Source organism: Danio aesculapii, chromosome 20, assembly GCF_903798145.1.
Source record: "Danio aesculapii chromosome 20, fDanAes4.1, whole genome shotgun sequence".
Lineage (NCBI taxonomy): Eukaryota > Metazoa > Chordata > Actinopteri > Cypriniformes > Danionidae > Danio > Danio aesculapii.
The window spans coordinates 34,742,960-34,767,498 of NC_079454.1; the positions used below are offsets into that span (position 1 = coordinate 34,742,960).

The 24,539-nt window shown below is 35.3% G+C and overlaps 1 protein-coding gene across 1 annotated transcript in view; it reads right to left on the bottom strand.

Annotated features, from left to right (window-relative positions):
* atf6 (activating transcription factor 6) overlaps nucleotides 1–14,013 on the bottom strand; it is a 61,824-nt gene extending 47,811 nt beyond the window's left edge. Inside the window, exons 1-7 of the mRNA XM_056481469.1 lie at nucleotides 13,752–14,013; nucleotides 13,072–13,151; nucleotides 12,038–12,125; nucleotides 11,736–11,833; nucleotides 6,655–6,781; nucleotides 6,333–6,533; nucleotides 3,419–3,600 (exon numbers count right to left, since the gene is read on the bottom strand). Of these exons, the coding sequence (XP_056337444.1) occupies nucleotides 3,419–3,600; nucleotides 6,333–6,533; nucleotides 6,655–6,781; nucleotides 11,736–11,833; nucleotides 12,038–12,125; nucleotides 13,072–13,151; nucleotides 13,752–13,842 (867 nt within the window). The 5' untranslated portion in view covers nucleotides 13,843–14,013. The remainder of the gene's footprint in view (nucleotides 1–3,418; nucleotides 3,601–6,332; nucleotides 6,534–6,654; nucleotides 6,782–11,735; nucleotides 11,834–12,037; nucleotides 12,126–13,071; nucleotides 13,152–13,751) is intronic.
* Nucleotides 14,014–24,539: the final 10,526 nt, after the last annotated feature.

Consider the following 24,539-nt stretch of genomic DNA (forward strand, 5'->3'; position numbering starts at 1 on the left):
GAAATGAGTTTCTAAAAATCTTCTCTCAGTTAAACAGAAATGGGGGGAAAAATAAACAGAGGGGCTAATAATTCAGGGGGGGGGGCTAATAATTCAGACTTCAATTGTACAACATAAAAAAAAAATCATTGGCTGTCCTTTTCCTTTCTTTGCATGAACTTTACATCTCACACGGTCTCAAAGGCAGCAGAAATCTTAAAGGATGCTTCTCATCCTGGAAAACATCAGTTTTAAGTACTGCCCTCTGGTAAATGTCTCAGGTCCAACAAATCACGGACAAATAGATTCAAGAACAGTTTTTAACCAACTAAAAAAAACGCTAAAAAAAAACACATACACAAATTGGCAATTAAGAAATGCAACAATCTGAGGAGGATGCTTTTTAACCCCCTCACCTCTTATCAATTATCTATTGGGCACAATTATTATTTGCACATTATTATCTTTACTATCACTATTCTGGGATCTTATTTCTTAAGGCCTTGTCTGAACTGATTACTGTGTATTTTTTGTGTCATGTTGTAGTGATGCACTTTAATGCCATCTGCATCACAGATGTGTTACTTGTATTAATCACATGTAATTGCACTGAAAGGACTGTTTGAATTTCACTACAATTGAATAGTCACAATAAAGTATCAATTCTATTCCGTTCTAAGTTAGTACTGTAATTAGCACATATTAGTTATCAAAGCTCTTGCCATTTTGTTGTTCATGATCAAATCATTATGCTTTGTCAGTCAATGACCAAAGACAGAACAGACCAAATGCTGCCAAGGCAACAAGGACTGCACTATTGTCACTTTTGTTTGTATACTTGTTTTGTATATTTATTTATTGCCTGTTTGCACTGTAGGTTGAGAGGACTGTAATTTCATCTGTGCATGTGGTCAGCCGAGGACAAAAAATAAGGGAGGGGCTTGTGTTTTTAAATGATAAATAATAGAAACAATACTTCTAAAAATAATAAGAAACATAATATTATTTATATAAATATTTGATATTGGTCACACAATTTAAGTTTAATTTACACCTAACTAACTAACACTAACTCAGTTAAGTGTTCGTGTGTCCACAGAATATACATTTTCCTCATTTAGTGAGTCCATTTAGTGACTCTTTATTCCAAATGACAAAACTACTAGTTTTAAGCCATTAAATCATTTAAAGGCCTTAAAATATTAAGTCCAGTTGAATCGAGTAGCCTAATATACTTTAACATTTCACCCAGAAAAAAAAAATCATACATCGGTAAAAAGAGTTTATCACTTTCCCTTTCCTTCAGCGTTGTCTGCGCTTTTTAATAGTTTTAATTTATAGTAAAATATATTTTTAGAAATTGGTAATATCATCTAAACTTACAAAACATTCAGGTATTAAATTTGAGGTGCCTGGCTGTAGCACTAAATGATTTCGGCTGGCCGAGCGCATGTTTTTTTTTTGAGACTTTAGCGAACAGTGCACGTGGCGCCATATTTGATTTTGAGCAGATTTTGTCTAAAAAAGGTACAACTGTACAGACACCTGCAACAGCAGTGGGAAAGGAGGATAGTTTTTGTAAAAAGGTATGGAAAAACCTGAGGGATAAAATTGTCAAAGCCAAAAGAGGCCATGGCAAAAGTGGGACCCAGGTACACAATTACAGAAATATGTTTTTGCTCCCATCATAGGTTTAGCACTAAATAAATGAGGTAAGGCCAGATGATTTGCAAAGGATAATAACGAATGTGCGTCCTGGCTTTGTTTATGATGTACATAGAGCGCACATGGTCGTGACATGCAAATGCGAAAGCGGAAAAAGTGTGCACAGCCACATGCATTTAAAACGATTTTATAAGCTTGCATATTGTCAGCGGCTTCCTCATACACGCACATTATAGGACTACACAATATCATTATGTTATTTACACAATAGCCTAGGTAGGTCTATAATTATAATCCTTGAATGACGTCCTGAATTAAGCAGTTACTGCTCCTTCTTGTGCACAATGATGAACACTGAAGGTGCAAACCATCATATCGTCTGCTTTGATGACTATGAACCTGACGATGACACCACCAACCATCCCCGGCCCACCCTCAAAAAAAAAAAAAAAACTGCAGATTTACGCAACTTACAGGGGTCGCCCTATTGATCTTGGAAAATACAGAAATCCGGAAGAATCACATCCCTGTTTATATCAAGAATGTTAAGCATATTTGACAATAAACCTGACTTGACTTGACAGTCAGCTGCCTAAAGCTTGGTTTATACTCGATGCATCCACTAGTTCGCTTGAGTGCGATCAGCGAATGTGACATCATCGATGTGTTTGCGGAGGTTCGCTTTGGGTGCATGTGACATGATTTCGGCTAGTGGAGCGCATGTTTTTTTGTTGAGACTATAGTGAACAGTGCACGTGGCGCCACATTTGATTTGAAATGAATATGAACCACTTTGAGATTTTGTCTGAAACAGGTACAACTGTACAGACACCTTTATGAGCCATGATCATAGTAATAACCAGATGATCAATAATTCTTGGCTAGATATTGCAACAGCAGTGGGAAAGGAGGACAGCTTTTGTTAAAAGGTTTGGAAAAACCTGAGGGATAAAATTGTCAAAGTCAAAAGAGGCCATGGCAAAAGTGGAGACCCATGTACACAATTACAGAAATATGTTTTTACACCAATCATAGGTTTAACACTGATGTATATATTACAATTCTGAATTTAAAACAATTTAATAGTTACAAAACTATAATTAAGGAACAAAATTTTTCTTTGATAACTGGAATCAGTTTACAATATATTGATGCCCTGTTTTTAGGCTTTATTGGTGATAATGGTCACTAATGTTGGACCATTATTGCCTTTTTAGCATAAGAAGAGGACAGAATCTAGCCATACAGTAATGTGTGAATTGTGGAGCGAGCTAAATCTAAAAAAACATCTGTTATCTCAAGTGTACATTATTTTGCTTTTATTCTTGCCATAATAAATAATATATTCTCTTGTCATTAATATTTTAATAAACTTTAATAGGTAAATCTGTTCGAGATATGAACAAAAGCAAGTGATGCATCAAAGTCTGATTAAAAAAAATCTTAAATGCTTATAAAATTTCTCATAAATCACTAAAATAATTTACAAAAACAATAAAATAATTAGTTTAAAAATCGTGAATGATATTAATGATACGACGTGGTTCCGGAAACTTCCTACTTCTCTGTTTATCCGTCTGATTTTACGTTTTAAAGAATATCACAACGGCGAACGCAGCAAGTATAAAAGCCTCGTCCGTTTTGCAAGGTGCCGTGCAGTCAGCGGAAGTGCGCGATGCTGCCCAGATGCAAGTATAAATACAGCTTAAGCTTCCAGACACAGACATCGTTTTGTTTTTTGCAAAAGTTATGAATTTTGGCAATAGAAACTTACATCATCATCAGGAGTGGAATTTTGCAGTGTCATGGTGACCACAGGAGATGTTGTTACCGGAGCAACAAGAGAGATGGGTCTGTCCTGTGCCAGTGCTGGCACAGTGACTACACGCGTGGGCATCGACTGAGGCGTCTGAAGCTGGAGAACCTGAGTGGGCTGAGGGAGCTGCATTAGCTGACCTGTAAGACACATACAGCACTTTACCATTCAAATAAAAGAAAGTCCAGTTCGCTTCCATTTTACTACTGTCCATTAAATCACAAGACTTAAAAATAACGTTTTTACAGCACAGACTGGTTAAATAACCCTAAAGAGAGCAAACTTTTGTTTTAATCACAAAGGAAACAGTTGTGCCGAGCACCGTCCTTCACCCAGGAGCAAAACAAGTCACCTCCAGGTAACACCGACAAACACAATTTGTCAGGCATGACGGGTTGCTGTTAGTGTTGAGTTAAATGAGAGGAATTTGCAGCGGTCCCGGCAGGGGTCATTTAGAGCGACTTCCATCCTCTCAGCCACCCACTGATTTACCCATCAGTCTTCCGACAAACTAGAACTAACCTCGCATCGAAACTCTGCGGCGAGCCTGAAAATAATTACTGTGGCACGAACGCAATCAGTTCAAAGTGCATTTCCATTATGTTTCACACTGATGGATTTGGCACGTATACAAGCAGCTCGTGGCAGTTTGTTTTCTCAATTTGTGGCTATTAAGAAAACGTCAAAAATATTGTGCTGCTTTGTGTGACGTGATATTTATAAAACAAACTGCAACAACATGCAACATCTCAGTCTAAAAAGCCAGTTGCACTCAAAACTTAACGAAAAATTAATGATGTGAATGCTTGGACATGCTGGAGTTGATTTTTTTTGTATGTATAATGTTTCAGATAAGATGCACAGAAGAAAGGATTTGAATTCAGGCTGTTCTTGCCTTCTGCTCCACTTGTGTATCCAGGTGTGTGAGGTAAGTGTTTATTCTAGCCGTGAGGAAATGGATACTGAAGCTTGCTGATTTCTGACAGTCACAGATTAAACAGACACTCAAGACATTAAACAGAGTCGCCCACTGGGCTCACTCATGATAAATTAGCATTGACTAGAGTATTGAGAATTATTTAATTGAATCAGAAAAAAATTTGTTTCCTAAAAACACTGAAGAATGTTTAGCTTCTCTTGATTTACAATATGTATTAAAATCTTAACTTTTTTTTTATTCATTCATTTTCCTTCGGCTTAGTCCCTTTATTCTTCAGGGGTCGCCACAGTGGAATGAACCGCCAATTTATCCAGCATATGTTTAATGCAGTAGATGCCCTTCCAACTGCAACCCAATAATGGGAACACCCATACACACTCATTCATACACATATACTACGGACAATTTAGCTTACCCAAATCACCCATACCGCATGCCTTTGGACTTTTGGAAGAAACCGAAGCACCCGGAGGAAACCCACACGAACATAGGGAAAACATGCAAACTCCACATGGAAATGCCGACTGACCCAGCCGGGACTTGAACTAGCGACCTTCTTGCTGTGAGAAGACAATGCCAACCACTGCGCAACCGCACCGCCCCTAATTCTTTTATATTTCTTCTAACTTAAAAATAAATATGTTGTCACTAAGAGCATGTCAACTGGTGAAAATTACAAGAAAAAGTTGGCTTATTAATTATTATAATATAAAGTTTATATTTCATTTATTATTTACGCAATCAATCACTTTCCAAGGAGTTAAAATGTAATATTTGGTGGAAAAACAGTGACTTAAATCAAAACAATTAAAAACATGTTATATTGACCAAATGCTATATGTTAAAAATGTTAATAAATAAAAATTAATTATTTTGTTTGATAATAATAGAAGGAATTTAATCCGTTTAATTTTGTATGCATAAGCAAAAAGAGAGATTTTGTTTCCTAAATACATAAATAATTTTTAGCTTTTCTTAATTTACAATTTTTACTTAAATTTTTTTATATTTCTTCTAATTAAAAAAATAAATATGTTGTCACTAAGAGCATGTCAACTGGTCAAAAATACAAGAAAAAGTTAGCTTTTTTTATCATAATATAAAGTTTATATTTTATTTATTATTTACAAAATAAATCAACTTCCGAGGAGCTAAAATGTAATATTTGGTGGAAAAAAGAAATTTTTTTAACTTGAAAAAACACTGACTTAAATCAAAACAGTTTCAAATCAATTGATATATTCACCAACTGCTAGATGTTAAAAATGCTGATAATAAATAAAAATAAATTATTATTTAATAATAATAATAGAAGAAACTTATTCTGTTTAAATTTGTATGCATAAGCAAAATGTGGACGATCGTTTTATTTACACGTGTCAAAATTTCTGTACACTGTAAAAACCCTGGGATCCACAAAATTCCTTCATTTTGTCCCAACACAAATCGATTACGTCAACATAATCATTTTCACAACTTTAAGTGAACTGAATATAAAACAAATAAGTTGTCTTAAAAAAAAAACTTAGGGGATTCTTTTATACTAATTTAAAATGAGTTAGCACAATTCCTTTGATGCACACCAATTAAATTACATTAAAACTAAATTAGTTTGGTCAGGCAGCTCATTCATATCAACTTCAACACTCAAAAGGTGAACAAAACGCAACTGAAGAACAATTCTACCATAGGTTTTCTTTATGACAGGAAGCCCAACAGTTACTCAAAAAAGGAAATCTAGCGCCATCTGCTGTTTTTTGTATGCATAAACAGAAATCCTCAATACAACCTGAAATACAACACTTGTTTTACCTACAGCAAAAAAGCTGAATAAAAAACAGCTGATCAAACACAGGGAGACATGCTATTATGCACTGCACCTAACAAATAAAATATAATAAAAAGCTTATATGAAGGTGAATACTTTATTACCTGTAGGAGGCGCTGGTTGAATAGTAACTGGTTGAGGTTTCACCACAGGCAGAACTGTAGCCTGAAGTGGCTGGATGATGATCTTGGTTTGAAGCGGGGCTGCAGGACGGGAGATGGGAACAGCTGTAATAATTGGTTTAGGCTGAATGGAAACCTTGGGGCACACCTGGATGGGTCTTTTTGCTGGTTGGAGAGGTTTGACTGTAAGAACAATCACACCGTTATATATAAATAAATAAATAAAATCTACCTCATTCCAAAAATGAGGATGTTCTAGAATTCAATAAAATATAAGCTCATGCTTATTGACTATTTCACTTACCTTTTGTCTGATTGGTCCTCTTGGATGGCTTCTTCTCATTAGGTGCCTCAGTAAATCCACTGGAGTCAGAGCAGACAGACAACGGAGAGGGATGAGAACGCCAAGAGTCTGGAGACAGTGCCTCATCCTGAAATAAATTTAGAAAAATTAAATAAAAGGGAAGAGTAATTGCAATATGTAAAAGGTGTAGTGGTATAGTTAGTTAGGCCTTTAAAAGAAAAGCCACCAATGAGCATGTTTAGTTTAAAAGTACAGAAATGATGATCAAATAAAAATGTATTACCAGTTTTCTTGCAAATCAATATCCCTAACAACACAATTAACACATTTACAAGACTTTAAAGCTGGCATCAACCTATTGGGTCAGGAAACAGGAAAGTTTACCATGTGTTTGACATGCCATGAGAAAGTTTTCCTCACATATTACACACTGCAAAAAGCCAACAGATGGACAGAGAACTGAGAGTGAAGATAAGCATGGGAATAATGGCAGGTGAATGCAGATGGTTTTAAAATATACATATCATTACTTCCTTTTCCACATAAGTTGGTAATAAAATAAATAGGTCAAATCATAAAATAAAGCCATAAAATAAAAAATACAGAGCACCAGTATTACCACGCAATTTTTTCTTTTTAACTTTAATCATGTGTGTCATTATGCTTTAAACATGTAAAATAAATAAATAGTCCAACATTTATAATACATCGAGACCCCTTTATTCAGATCCATTAATCAATCCATCTTTTTGCGGAAAGCAATAATGCCTTGAATGCACATCCCAGGATGTTGAATCATTCAGTTAGATCAAAATGTGTGACAGTCAGAATATGGTACAGTATGTATAGCATGTTAAATATTATTATATTTATTTTAAATATAGATTAAGAGGTGAGACTGAGATAAGCGTTTGTGAGATATAGCGTGACATATAAAGTTTTCAGTGAAATAACACATTATTAACATGCACAACAATGTGCTGTTAAACATTAATACTATACATTTTTAACTATCACTGATGTTTAAATAACCATAATAAACTGCATTTACGAATAAGTGTCTTAGTGGTAATGTCAAAACATAACTATCCATGAATTCTTGAGTCCATCTGTTGAGCTGTGATGTTTTTAACACAGTTTTTAATTTACAATGCTTTGTTTTTTTGTTTTGTTTTTTTTGTAAGTCAGCAGGAAACTTGCTATACTGATCAGTATGTGCTTCGGCTGTTTATTACCGTGCACCAATTACATTAACATGATCACAAACACAGATGGTGTATTATGCATAATTGTTTTAAAATCATGAATGTATTGCACTCATTCAACAAAATGTGTTAACATTCAGTACATGATCTGAATATAATTACTTGAACTGTAAGCCACTAAGAATTTTACTTCATTAAGGCTCAAAGTCGACAACAGGATTTAATCATTTAGCTTTCTTTGTTCTTGGTTTCTTTTTAAGTCAACCTTGAAAGAGATGCTGTGTGATTTCTGCAAATACACCTTGAACTGTCAACACACATTACAAAATAGGACTAGACACATGTTAATGTCAGATGGATTCATTAGTTTGATGATGTGCTGAGAGATCATCAAGACATTCGTTAACACACTGGAGTCTTAATTAGACACCTAATTCACATGGGTGTATGCGTGTACTCTTGATCTCTGAACTACAGCAGCTGGCAGGACCAGCGCAGCCCAAACACACTCCATCTGGGCATCTGACTGATAACGTCATTACATAAAAACACAAAAAAAAAACACCTTACATAAAAACTAAATTTCTGTATGTATAATAATCTGTTTTACAGACCTGTTAATTAAAGAGATAATTCAACCAAACATTGAAATTACTTACCCTCAAGTGTTTTCAAAACTTTCTTTGATTTTTTATTATTTTATGTTTTTTTGTTGTTGTTGAACACAAAACAAGTTATTTCAAAGAATGCTGGAAAACAAAAACCTTTGACATCTATATAGTATTTTTACATAGACTGTAAAAGATATGGAAGTAGTATCTGTGACGTCACCCATAGGTTTCTGCAGAGCACAAATGAAGCAACAAGTGGGCGTGGCCAACCATTGCCATTTTGTTCACGCATCATCGCACGGGGAAGACCAAATAAGGGCAAAGAGGCGGAGCGTCTGTGGTGCTAGAAACCCCTGCTGGCATTTTTCTTAGACAGGCTTTTCCTTGGGAGAAACGCTTAATGCTTTGTTACCTGCGATTTGTTTGTGTTCTGACCACATGTGCTTAGTTATACACTATATCAATAAAGTGTTTAGTCTTTTAAAAACACTGGTGTAATACATTGAGCCACTAAACATTGTTCTTACGAAGTTTTCCTACAAAAGGAAAATGTGAATCAATCCCAAATACTTCAAATATAGTCTGTGTTAATGCAAGGCTATTTGTGAAATCCAGGCATAACACTGTATGACAACGTTTCGAATGACTGTTCTATAGCCTACAGCTAATCAATCTAAAGAAATAGTAGTATACAAGTATATAATTTAACTCACCTGTCAAATGGAGACCACTTTAATGGTTTGTGAGCACAATTAAGTGCACATAGCATGCCATATTATCTGATAATTTTAAAGAGCCCATATTATACATGAAATAGGGTCATATTTAGGTTGTAAGGGTCTCCAACAACAGTCTAATATGCATGCAAGGTCATAAAACACTTTGATGGTCTTATAATCTGCATTTCGTTTTACCTAATTATCCCAACGACTCCCATATGAATCGTTCAGCGATTCATTTGTTCCCAACCCCCTCCTCAGCGCGAAGCTAATCTGCGCTGATTGGACCGATGACAGCCTGCTGCGATTGGTCGACACGGACAAGGCTTCAGCACGAGACAGAGTGAAATGCCCAGCTGGTAATCAACTATATAAAAGTAGTCACAGTGCACACGCGCTTCATAGTGTAAGGCTTTTTTCACACACACACACAACCCTCCTCAGAAGAACTAGGGAAAGCGACGCGAGTCTCTCTCTCTCTCTCTCTCTCTCTCTCTCTCACACACACACACACACAACGCTCCTCAGAAAAACTAGGGAAAGCGACGCGAGTGTCTCTCTCTCTCTCTCTCTCTCTCACACACACACACAACGCTCCTCAGAAGAACTAGGGAAAGCGACGCGAGTCTCTCTCTCTCTCTCCCTCTCTCTCTCTCACACACACACACACACACACACACACACACACACACACACACACACACACACACAACGCTCCTCAGAAGAACTAGGGAAAGCGACGCGAGTCTCTCTCTCTCTCACACACACACAACGCTCCTCAGAAGAACTAGGGAAAGCGACGCGAGTCTCTCTCTCTCTCTCTCTCTCTCTCTCTCTCTCTCTCTCTCTCTCTCTCTCTCTCTCACACACACACACACAAAGCTCCTCAGAAGAACTAGGGAACGTGACACGAGTCTCCTGTCTCCTAGCTTACGATCGATCGCCATAGCAACGACAAACGGCAGTGGAACGCGAGCTCACAAAAGCCTTTAACGTTAAATCCGTAAACAAAGCGGCACGCGTCGCGTTTTTAACGTGGCTTACATGTGATAAGAGAATATAAAGAGTAACCGCGTGTACTGTACCAGGTTAACAACTCATCTTTGGGTAGAGACTGTCAATATTATCCATCTGAGCACAGCGTGACTTCATTGGACCGGCGGCGTCTGTGTGTGTGTGTCTAGTGTTTTTTCTGTGTTAGTGGGCGGGGCCGCAGGTTTCAAATCTCCCTGGTTTGCGCGCGTAACTACTGGCGAGGCTTGTGTTTCGTGGCTGCGTCATCGCGAAACACCTAATGACTCGTTATCAAGGCGACTCGTTTGAAGCACTATGAGTCGACTCTTTTATAGACGAATCAATAGTTTTAAACACTGTACACTTACAGATTTAAGCCTTAGCTGGATATTTCACTTCACTTAGAGCTGTGTTACACACTACATGGAAGGGCATTTTCAAAAACCCATAATATGGGCTCTTTAAGAAATAATTCCAAAAGGCTATTGACTGTGTAAAGCCACATAAAACAACACAAAAATAAGATGAATATGCAGAAGTCAGTGACTAATCATCTGAAATCAGCTGAGGTGAGACCTAGCTGTCACTCAAGTGGCCACGCCATGAATTATCCAGACTTAATATAACTTAATAAAACGAAATGTATATGTTATAAAACAAATCACCCCCTCAAAGATGTCATAAAGGGTAATATTAGCTAAATACACTAAATCCATCTTTTGTACCAGGCTATAAACGTTTTTATCAGCTGTAAAATTGGCCAGTTCATCGTAGCAGTCAGTGAACATCTGGAGTTCCTGAAGCCAGCCCCCAAAGGCGAGTCAATGAATTGCAGTTTTGGTTACTTCTGTACTGGCTTCATGAGGGAGAGCGGGAGGTTGCCGCTTGTATTTTTATTCCCTGCTATGGACATCAATGGCTACTAGTTTCCTAAATTCTTCAATATAACTTTGTGTTCAATAGAAAAATAAAAACTTGGAACTACTGGAGGGAGGGAGAGTAAATGGGGAATACATTTTGATTGCAGGTAGACTCTAAATCACTTGTGTGTGTGTGCGTGTATATATATATATATATATATATATATATATATATATATATATATATATATATATATATATATATATATATATATATATATATATATATATATATAAATACACACACACAGTGCTCAGCATATAAGAGTACACCCCATTTTAAAAATTAATATTTAAAAAAGAGAAATATTTATTAAAATAATATAAGTCACATAACATCTTTAGAAATTGAAAGATTTTTTTCTCATTTATTTATTTTTTGTTTAATAAATAATTAATTTGATAAATAAAGAAATAATAAATCATTATACAATTTTGTATTTTTTCCCTCCTTATGAATGTCGATATAGAAAGTCAAGCATTTTAGTTTGACTGTGTTTGTAAACAAAACCACTGGGAGCAAACTGCCAATTGACAAATCAGATGCAAACTTCCATGGGTAGAAATGCTGAAGGTCTGTGTATATTTGATTTGGGGTGGAGTTTGACTCACATGTGTGGAGTATGGTGACTGAGGCTCCACTGACGCTGGTGATGACACTGAACTGAATGTGTGGTTTGGTGACAGTGAGTCCACAGTTACATCACCATCTGTGAAAGCACCATGTAAACAAGGATAGTATTAAAACCAATGAAATCGGATCCTTTAACTGGACACAGCAACATAATCTCCCTAGTGCTGATTAAAATGCTTTTGTACATTTCATTTTTGTGATATTAGAAAGGTTTCTCTTCAAATCGATGCCATAAAAATTCCACAACATTTGAATAGAGTCTACAACTGAAAACGAGTACCTGATCGAGGGCTGCTGTTTTCTCTCCATCCATCTGAACTCCATGCTGGTTGCTCAGTGCCAAAGTTCAGGTCAGGAACAGATGTGTCCTAAAGGAGGACAGATAAACAATGAGGATTATTTGCAGCTTTCCTTTCTTCCTTATTATAATATATACAGTAGACATCAGAATTATTAAATAAAACAACTAAGACTTTCTCCAGAAGAAAATATATTATCAGACATACTGTGAAAATGTCCTTTCTCTGTTTAACATCATTTGGGAAATATTTTTAAAAGAAAAAAAAAAATGTAAGGGTGAGGGGGTGGCTGGGAGTAGTGCTAATCATTTTAATTTCAAATGTATATATAAATGAAACTCTCAAATGAGGGAAAACTTGTAATTCTTATTTTGATTTAATTTTAAATGAATCTAAAACTGATTGCATTGTTGTATTAATATTATTAAATTATAATATGAACAAAAATAAAATATAAACCAGAATTTGAGCAATGAATGAGAAAAAAAACCTATTTATAAAAAGAAACATTCAAGAATAGTATTAAATAAACATACACTAAATGAAAATAAATATTAGCATAAATAAATACAGCAATGCTACTCATTTTAAATATATTGAAAAGTTTTACATACAAATGAAAACTAGACACGTTTAATAGCCCTCCTTTTTGGACTGCAATTAGTTCAAGTCAAAAAGTAAATTAATATTAATTAAATTTGTAAAAAAGGTATTCTTGATGTATATAATGATCTATAAAGTATTTTGCCAACAAAATAATGTCCTATATTTTCCATTACTGAATGGGTTGTTGTTGTTATTGTTGTTAACAGATGTCCCCCTCTTGCACTGTTAAACATATCCTCAGAGAACATATTTAGAATAAAAAAAGAAGATAAATTAACTTTTAAAAAGGAATACATTGTTATTTACTTGGGGATATTATGCAAAATCTGCAAAAGTTAATAAAACAATAATAACACTTTAAAAACATGAACATGTTTGTACAGATGGCCTTGACAGGTGTTTGACTCACATAGCCTACACTCTTCACCAGCGCCTCCAGAAGCTCATCAGCATCTCCAAGATCCTCCAGCTCATCAAACAAACTGATGTCTACAAAAGTAAAAGATAATGTAACCAATGTAGATAATGTAACTAAACTTGAACAGGAGCAAAGGCAAGTTACTGAGTAAGGCCAAAAAACAAAGTGCTGAAACAAATCAAGTCAAAAGGGTGTCCATTTCGTCATTTCCTTCAATGTAAGTTTGTATCCAGCTCAAGCTGCCTGTAAACAATGAGGTGTTCTGTAACACAGAACATTTGGTATGCATTTCAGTTTCTTTATGTTAACCTAAGCTTTCTTCAAAAGACAGTCAGGGTGTATGAATTGAATTCATAGTGTTACATAATAGTACAACCAAAAGCATGTGTAAAAATGCAGTTATAAAACGAATAAAAGTAATTACATTTATGCAAAATCCGTCTGCCTTTATACTTTAAAGCAACATTTTAAATTGAAACAACCAAAACAACAATGCGGATGAATGAGACTAACCCATCTGTTATGTGAATCGAAAATTACTACAATAGATTAATCTATAGAGATTATTTTACATACGACCCCGCATTAGTGTTCATACTATTAGTATTTACAGTGTTTATTGCACTTAAAGACTCACGCTGTCATAGATTAATCTAGAAAGAGTATCTTACCCCACTCTCCATCCTGATCGATGGAAATATCTCCCACTTCCTTACTACTCATCGAAGGATTCATTAAATCTAACATTAAATTCGACGACATTGTGCCTTGAAAACATTAGTAACAGTGAAAGTGAGTCGAATGACGGACGCTGGTTACAGAGTTCTGCGTGTGGCAGCAAACACTCTCGCCTTTCCCGATTCTGATGAAACTACATAACAATAATGCAGCAAGTACACGTCTTGTTTTACGGTAATTCTACGGGTACCGAAGTGGCTCAAATCATAACCTAAAACCTTCTGTCAAAGCCCTGTTGTTTTTCATCTCTTCGCCACACGGGGGTAGTAGACTGTAAGTTTTGCTCTAGGGCAGTGGTTCTCAAACTATGGTACATGTTCCACTAGTGGTACGCGCAGGAATCAAATATGTCATATGTACAAGCTACATATATTTCAAAATGTATCAAAAAGGATTTATATATGAATATGACAACATATAACCTGTATTTCTGAGGTCCAGGCAACATTTCCAGCTGTTGATGAATTGGCTATTATTTTAATACTTTACATTGAATACTTTACATTTTTTTTTACTTTTTAAGAACAGTATCCTTTCATTTTTAACTTATAAAAGCATATTTTAATTTAAACATCAACTTTTTATTTGTTTTTATTTGTTGTTGTTTTTTACATATAAGTACAGTCCATTATTAATGTTCAAACTATTTATAATGTTAAAAGTGGCTGACAATAATGAATATTTTTAATAATAGCAATTAATCTGCCTCGTTTTTGAACTGTGCAGTGCTGTGGTTGCTTCATCTGGCCTACTACACTCCTGTATTTCAGTACTGCTTATTATGGTGGTACTTGGAGAGACAATTCTTTTCTGAGGTGGTACTTGATGAAAAAGTTTGAGAAGCACTGCTAGGGAGTCATTTTGAAGATTCGGTTCCTTTGATTAAGTCCTTTTACTATTAACAAAAGCTGTTCAAAAAGGATTTAACTTTTTAAACACATCAAATGTTTTTAACACACTAGTTCAGGGTATATATTTGCATTGCAGTTTTCATTGCAGATTTAAGAATAATCAAATTTTCATAGCTGTCCAAAACATTGTTAGCTTATTTCACAATAAATAAGTTTTTCAAAATATTTTTTATTAAACTTTTATGCAAGACTTTTTTTAGAAACTTCTGTTACAACACAAGTTCTGTTTCACAGGATTATAAACTGATTACAACATTTGCTGAATGGCCTAGCCTAAGTAAGAAAAACAATAATCTTAATGAGAATGGGAATTTTATCACTGAAGTCAATTACAGAAAGAGTATGCTATTTCTGACAGCGTTGAATATAGACATCTATTTACTGCTTGCAAGATGACACTTTGGCATTAAGCTATGTGCTTGCTACACAACTTTGGTCACTCAATATCTTATTTGAAGCATCAGTGTTGGATAAGAAGCAAGATCTGTTACTAATTATTTAACAGATCTGTTCATCAGCAAGAATAAATGTAATTCTTTGTAATTCTTCAGCAGCTACTAATAATGACTTTCAAGTCAACAAAATGAACGAATTAAAACATCAGATAACAAAATCTAGGGAAAATAGAGTGGTTTTGTAAAATCCAACTAGCAGAGCTTTACACTCTTTAAAAACAAAGATACAAAAAGCATGGTTTTCAATGTTTTCTATAAAAAAATGTCTTCACGGATCTTAAAAGAATCATTTTTATTGCATTATAAAGTCCGTTTTGTTCAATGAAAAAAGCTGGATGTTAAATGCTTTTTTTCATGGATATTGGGATGCCAATTCAGAGCCTTTTTATTTTAATGTGCATATAGTAGAACAGGTTGCTTATTTAAGGTACTAAATAAATGTCAGACCAGCAGGTCGCATTGGCTGCTTTGAAGATTTGGAGCAGGTGTTCATAGCCATAATCTTGTTGGTTTTCCTAGGACGTTGTCAGCTTAACCTGAGGTGGTCTACAACAATGTCTGCTGGGTCTGAACCTCATCCCCACTTTATCCATGGAAGGGTTTTTTTATACTTTGTATTTATTTTTTCTTTACCTTTTTCTTCCTTAAAAAATAGAAATAAAAATAAATACAAATAATAAGTAAAATTAATAATTATAAAAAATAGTGAGAAATCAGAATTGTTAGCCCCCTTTGAATGATGTTTAACAGAGCAAGGAAATTTTCACAGTATGTCTGATAATATTTTTTCTTCTGGGGAAAGTCTTATTTGTTTTATTTCGGCTAGAATAAATGCAGTTTTTAATTTTTTAAAAGCCATTTTAAGGTCAAAATTATTAGCCCCTTTAAGCTATTTTATTTTTTCAATAGTCAATAGAACAAACCATCCTTATACAATAATTTTTACCCTAACCTAATTAATAACTAATTATTTGTCCATTTGTACACTGTAAAAAAATTATATGATCAATTAGTCGTGACAACATATGTTTTTAGGTCATTGTAACTTATTAAACCAAGTTAATCATGTTTTAACTTAATTTTATACGCAAGCTGTTTTAAGTCAGTTTAACAAAATATAAGTTCAATAGACTCATAACTTTAATTTAATTTAGCTTAAAAATTTAAGGCAACCAGGATTTTTTTTACAATGTAGTTTTAAAGAAAAAGTCATCCTCTTTATATTTTGAACGTTAGATACGATATCCAACCATTCTGATTTTGTAGGGGGTTCGAGTCACTTTTGGGATTACAGCTTTCTTACTGGTTGCTAGAAGTAATTTTAATAAATCCTTTTCTTTTACCATTAAGTTGGCTGCAATATTTCCAAGATAATTTTTTTTAGTTTGTGTATGTACCTGCTGATTTATCTAAAATTCAATCTCACTGAAGCTGTGAGTGTACAAAATAAAACAAAACATGATTGTGTAAGGCTCAACAAGTCTGATTAAAACAATATTTGAATATAGATTTGAATATAGATGAGATTTATACATTAACCCTTTACTACCCCACCAAGAAAAAAAAGTTTAGATTGCATTTCTTAACTCCTAATGTCGCTAGTTAGCACACTCAATGCATTTTTTTCAGCACATCCCATAATTTCTAAAATATCAACCTCTACCAAATGGATATGTCGGGTTATGGTACAAGTACCGGAATTACATATAGAATTTAAAAAAAATCAGAAAATATGAAGTGTAAAACCAATTTATTTAAAAATATATTCAAAATAAAAAAAATAAAATCAAAATCAAGTGTAGTAGTGCAACAGAACTATGTTTGAATTTTTTTTTTTTTTTTTTGTAAACCAACAATGCTGTGTGTAAACCATTATTTAAACAGTCATTCTTTAAAAGACTTTAACAGTCATTAATGAAAACAGTAAAAACATGGTCAACTGCTTGGGGGGCAGTCAAAGGTTTAAGCACTGTGAATATCATTCATTCTGAGTGTTTTAAGACAAAAGCATACAATTAGATAAACTCATTTGTGTGAGAGGCCTGTGAAGCTTTTTTTTTCTATTTTAGCCAATCGTGAACTAGTATGGTCCATTCAGGTTAATTGTGTATAAACCCACCAGCCCCCTCGCACTAACAGTCTGAGGATTAACAGGTTAATGTAACACACGTCAAGAACATCCATTTGGAGAGGATTAAAGCACCATGCCTTTATGTTGCCACTGAATGTGTTAGCTCAAAACACACTCTGGTAGGTTTTAAACAAACAGCAGAAAAGAGAAAAAGTGACTTCAATCCAAGCAAAACTTAGCTTGAAAGTTCTCGTCAGTTCTCATGTTTGCCCTATAAGAAGAAAAACAGCGGGTAATACAATTAGTAGAGAATATTTTATTAGGTACACCTTACTAGTACCAATCGGACCCCCGTTTGCCTTCAGAACTGCCTTAATCCTTCGTGGTATAGATTCAACAAGGTAAATATTCCTCAGAGGTTTTGGTCCATATTGACATGATAGTATCACGCTGTTGCTGCAGATTTGTCAGCTGCAAATCCATGATGCGACTCCACCACATCCCAAAGGTGCTCTATTGGATTGAGCTCTGGTGACTGTGCAGGCCATTTGAGTAGAGTGTACTCATTGTCATGTTCAGGAAACCAGTCTGAGATGATTCACTGTTTATGACATGGCGCGTTATCCTGCTGGAAGTAGCCATCAGAATATGGGTACACTGTGGTCATAAAGGGATGAACATGTTCAGCAACAATACTCAGGTAGGCTGTGGCACTGACAAGAAGCTCAATTGATACTAATGGGCCCAAAGTGTTCCAAGAAAACCCCATTACACCACCACCACCAGCCTGAATCATTGATACAAGGCAGGATGAATCCATGATTTCATGTTGTTGACGCCAAATTCTGACCCTACCATCCGAATGTTGCAGCAGAAATTGAGACTCATCAGACCAGGCAATGTTTTTCCAATCTTCTATTGTCCAATTTTGGTGAGCCTGTGCAAATTGTAGCCTCAGTTTCCTGTACTTAGCTGACAGGAGTGGCACCCGCTGTGGTCTTCTGCTGCTGTAGCCCATCCGACTCAAGGTTGGATGTGCTGTGCATTCAGAGATGCTCTTCTGCATACCTCGGTTGTAACGAGTGGTTATTTGAGTTCCTCAAATAGCCACTCGTTGGTTTACGTTGCCTTTCTATCAGCTCAAACCAGTCTGGCCATTCTCCTCTGACCTCTAGCATCAACAAGGCATTTGTGCCCACTTTTTTTTCACCATTCTCTGCAAACCCTAGAGATGGTTGTGTGTGAAAATCCCAGTAGATCAGCAGTTTCTGAAATTCTCAGACCAGCCTGTCTGGCACCAACAACCATGCTATGTTCAAAGTCACTTAAATCACCTTTCTTCCCCATTCTGATGCTCAATTTGAACTGCAGCAGATCGTCTTGACCATGTCTACATGCCTAAATGCATTGCGTTGCTGCCATGTGATGGGCTGATTAGAAATTTGCGTTAACAAGCTGTTGCACCGCTGTACCTAATAAAGTGGCCGGTGAGTGTAGTACAACTGTAGAAGGAAAACAGGTGAAGAGCAAAGTATAATTTTGAAGAATGAAGGATTTCCTTGTCATCAAAATTCCATAAAATCGCCCCCACTGCTTGTTTTCTGTGCTCCATTTGCACTTGCATCTCTGTGGGTGTTTTCGCTCATGCAGCAGTCATCAAGAGAAAGCAGGGGAAAAAATGTAGATTCATAGTAGAAGAGAGTAAGCAAACACACATTTCACAAACACAGCGTTCTGCTCGCTTCATCTTTTGTTTGTGTGATGGATGCCTTCTGAGATTGATGATGTTGAACACAGTTGTTGAGCATTGTCTCCTCCAAGCGACAACCAAAGAGGATCACTTATCATCTCAGCTTGTGTGAGGGGGATTTGTGGAGGATTTGAGGAGCACATAGTGGAGTGGAAACTGGAGAGTGTTTGCACATAAGTTACCAGTTTCCTAGAGACTGAAAGACGATTTATAAAAGGCATGAATGTCAGAATGATGGGTATGTGCAGGTATCGCACACCAACATAAACATGCAGGGGATTCATGCTTTGGTTTGTTTCTGTATGGATGATGTAGAGTTAGCAGGTGGCCTGGGTCTGGTGTGCTGGGGGTGGGACGTGGCTGGGAAACATTGTTTGTCTGGATGGGTTTGTGAATACAAAGGGATTACTGCATACGGTTTGGCTCACTGACAGCTCACACTGTGTGTGTATGTGTGTTTGTTAGTGTAAAGAGAATGTGTGGCTGATTATCTTTGAGATAAGAAGGTAAAAGAAACTTGATGGAAGTTAAAAGGGTGGTCCAGAGTGTATTTTTAAGGCTTATTTGTGTTAATAAGATGCAAAGCAATGTGTGCTGCTCATGCTTTGTTTGTAAAAAATCACATAATTTTTTCCATATATCTTACTTTGATTACAGCTACTCGGCTAACATGAAAAATGAATGTCATATTTCCTAGTTCCTCTGAAAGCCCGCCCTCAAGAAGCTCTGATTGGTCAGTTAACATAATATGCTGTGATTCGCACATTGGCTCCATGTCACCAGAAAAAGTATCACGCCTCTAATAGCACACACTTTGCCTCGGCTGTGTAAATACTGTCAGTCTTAGCCGTATCAGTTTGAGACTGAATCAGACAGAAAATGAAAATTACATAGCTCAACGTCATGCCTGCCCTCTAAAATAAAATCTGACAAGTCTTTCACGTACAGTATATTCCAAATAACATGTGTAAGTAATATGAAACATTCATCTTTTGCGAGTTCATTATTTGAGATGTGGAACGCAGGGAAAGCGGCCGCATAGAGAGACACTGCAGCGCTGTTGAAGATTGTGGCTGTTTACACAATTTGACCGATAAATATGAATTTGTACCTAAATTGTTAAAGGTGCCAAACAGCATTTCCCCTTGTTTACATCCTTTTTTACATCCTTGCTAAAACATACCGTTAACGCTAGAAACTAGAAAGATCAATTTTAACAAATAAAAATACTTACAGGTTGTGACTTACAATCCGCAGCTTCTTCTATTATGGTTGGAGCTGCTCATTCTTTGAGGAGTTTTTAGCTGAATCCAGCACTGAACTGGGAGAGATTCTGGAAGTTCTCCTTTGTCAAATACTAGCTGAATATGTTTTTTTATAATTCTCTGGAACATAATTAAATTAAACTGTAAGCACTTCTCTCTTTGTGTTGTGTCTTTTGGAGGCCCAAATACAGAAACAGAAGAAGCTCTGTGGAAATAGCAGCGTTTGGACGGCATTTTAGCTTTCTCTGCTATAACATTACAGCACCTCTGGCCACGCCCCTTCATTGTGCAGCATGTATGCATGTGGTGAACGCGCGTAACCTGATCTCACTAAGCTGGATGTATTTTTTGTACTCTGTAAAAGCCAGCCTCTCCCTTTGCATTGAACTTTGAGCATATTACATTCAGAGATGTTGTTTATGTTTACACAGCTACATTACACATGAACTAAAGTTTAAAATAGCGGACCACCCCTTTAAAGGGGGCAGTATATTTTTTTAAAAAGCAACTAAATTAATATTGCTAAAATGAATGACCAAAGCTTAATTTGAAGAACAGTTAAAAATGCTATATGTATCACAAATAATCTTTAACACACAAAAATTATTTACATTTCACAATATCTTCTTTTTAGTGGAAAAGGCTATTTGCATTATTAGATTTTTTTAGAAGTTATCTAAAAGGTTTCATGAGGAATTCTTTTGTAACATTTGTTTTGAAAAGGTATATTAAGAAAATCTGCTAGACTTTGAGGAATTATATTTAAAAAATACTGTGACGCACATGCAGTAAGTACAGTATGTGTAATGAATGCTACAACATACCATTTGTGTGTTCACATCACATGCAACATACCACAACAATATTATTTGTAATATTATCAACACTGATGAAACATTCCAGAAATATTTTGTAAAAACTAAAAAAACTAAATCAGTTTTGAAATGTGTGAGTTGTGAGAACGTTTATACAGTAAACTCAGCAACTCTGTGACTCCCAGTCAAGTTTTATTCATGTTAAATTTAGTATGGCATCTAACCTGACTAAATACTTTCAGCACATTACATTTATAAAAGTCGGAAATTCTGAGTTCCCAGTAGAAACTTTTAACTTGAATGCAAGTCCCAATTCTTACTCAGAAACACTGAAGATCAGGATACAACCTTTATATATGTGTTTTATCAACTGATCAAATGATCAATTGTATTATCAATTGATATTAATGACCATTCATCTTGGATTTCCAATTTGTGTATTAGAACAAGATCAGGTGGGGTTCGACATTCTTCCCAGCCCCAACAAATGACTTGCAAAGTAAATGAAACAAGATCTAAACTGAGAAATTGCAAGGGAATTTTAAAATCAATTACAAAGGAATGTTAACACACAGAATTAAATGTTACACTGTAAAATCCCAAAAGTTAAGGTAACTCAAACCATTTGCAGAAACCGATTGCAACAAACCATTTAAGTTCAAAAACTAATCCTAATGAGTACTGTGAACTTAATCTATTTGAGTAAATGAAGCAATTTGAACACAGTAAAACCCAATAAATGACGAGAACTCAAACCAACTGAGTACTGTAAAACCCAATAAGTTAAGGCAACTCAAACCATTTGAGCAAAACGATTGCTTCATACCATTTGAGTTTAAAAAACTAATCTATAAAAGTACTGTGAACTTACTATATTTAAGTTGAAGTAATGAGGTATTTAATTAACTCATTACCTTCAACACTGAGTTATACTCAAATGAGTTGAATTAACTTTCAGTCAATTTTGAGTTAACTACACTCATTTCATTTGATAAAGTTGACTGTTGGGCTTTAAAGTGTACATTTTAAGCAGAAAAACTGTAATCCTAAGAGGAACATGTAAAACACATTGAAACGTGGTTTTGGAGCGTTTTCATGTTTCAATTATCATTTTTTTCATGTGTGTTCATGAAAAAAATATGATCATTTTGAAAACATGATCATAAATAAAATGATCATTAAATTTTTTTTATCATGTTTCATGTGTGTTTCACATTTGTTTCATGTTGCCTCAATATAACTGACTGTAACTTGATTTCATCTCGGGTTGAATCCAAAAATTGCTTTGAAAGAAAAGAACAATAGGAAAACCTGAGTAAAAAGGAGAGGATAACTAATTGCAGGCCTTGCACCATGTGCCACCATTAGGCCCACACAAAGAGAGCAGTGACAAATGACCATTTTAATTCTTCAGTTTGACTTTAATAAATTAACATGATCTAATAGACTTAAGGAAAGGGGCTCAAACAGAATGCTTTGATTGGTGTGAGATGGGTTGGAAAAAAAGCCATTCGTCTTGTTTACCATGGTCTTGTGTTCTTTAATAGGTCATTTACAATGAGGGGAGCAAGTGTGTGGGGGTTGTGGGATGGGGTGGGCTCCCTAAAACTTGAGGGGAGGGGCTTTGTGAAGTCACTGGTCAACTAGAGCCCTAAACCCACACTAGTTCAAGACTGGTGAATGCTGGTGACTTCTGAATAACCTTCGGAGGTAGTGAGAGCTCACCCCTGTTTGACCCCATGCTCTGAGGAACAGTCTGGGGGGATTGCAAGGAGTCTTTGAGTGACCACATTGACTTTAAACACATGATGCCAGGCGGACAGACAGATCTCACTCACAAATGTCAGTTTAGTTTTAAGTCTTTAGTTTTGTCTTGTTTTTAGACTTGGTATATTGCAGGTTTGAGTTACAGTAGATGTATACATTTGAGTGAACTCTTTTATATTGTTATGTGAAGTTTATGTTTAGCTGTTCGTCATGCTAGTTACATCTAGCTACATTTTCTCATGAGATCAAATAATCTTTTTAGTTTTTTGTATTATATGTAGATAATGCAGGTTTGTGTTAACATTGAATTACAATACTCAATGCAAAAAAATATATTTAAAAGTTTGCCAAAGGGGTGGCAAATTTGTGTGCATTTAAGTGAGCTCATTTGCATATCTACATGCTGGTTATACTCGATTGTTTATTACATTTATTACATTCATCTTTTTCAAATAATTATTTGTTACCAAACACATTGTATAAATTCATATTAAATCTTGCCATCATTTTGTCATAAGCTCAAGTTACTTTAATTCTTTTCCCTTTGTCTGATTGAGTGGTAATAACTTCTTTAGAGAATAATTTCATTCTGCAAATGATATTGTTTATCACGGACACGCATTTAAAATAAAAAAATCCAATATTATTTTTGCTAAAAACATGTACTCGTTTTCCATATTATTTGAAATATATGTAAATGGCACATTTAGGGCCTATGCTTCCTTTACAAATATTATTGAGAACATTACATATTCTATTCTAAAACATAAAAACACTTACAAAAGCTAACACGTATTGTAACAAATCATATAAATAAATAAATAATGAGGTTTTTTATTAAGAAATGACATTTTTTATTATTTATTAGGAAATGAAAAAAAATCCTACTTTAATAATAATTTTAATGATGATGATGATTATTATTATTTTATTATTATTATGAGGATGATTATTGTTATTATTATTATTAAGTAGGCTATTGTATTTTTTAAGTCTACTTTTACAATTTGACACATGCAAACCACTGCAGAAATGTTCTAACCAGCAGGCCCATGTCATATACAATACAGATACTTAATAAAGAACCTACTATAAATTAAAAGCATTAACGTTTGCTATGTTTTTGTTTTCACAAGCTTTGGAGACGTAACGTAAAATCCACTTTTAAATATTAGGTCAACTACAGCTTTTGTCATGAGCCACGGCTGTGTTCAAAATGACATCAATGTTTTGTGCACAGCGAAGGGAGCGCAATTTTAAACATGAAAATCGCTCTAAAACTGAAGGATAAAATACTTTGTATAATTGTTTTTTTTTTGGGGGGGGGGGGGGGGGGGGGTGTTCATCTTTATTGGATAGGACAGTAGAGAGTATCGACAGGAAAGCATGGGGAGCAGAGAGAGGGGAAGGATCGGCATAGGACCAGGAGGCGAAATCGAACTCAGGTCGCAATGAGCACCGAAGTGCATGCGTCGACGCACTAACCATTACACCACTGGCACGGACTGTAAAATACTTTGAAAGCAAATTACACTTAAGAGTGATCACTTTAATGCTTTCTTTTTTTATAATTCCAAGTTTAAAAGTTAGAATGTTCTAAACGAATAGGGCATAGGGGGAATAACTGGGAATAGAAAACAGCCAGGAACTATGTTTCTAACTACAGCTCCAGAGGTGTAGTTGCAAG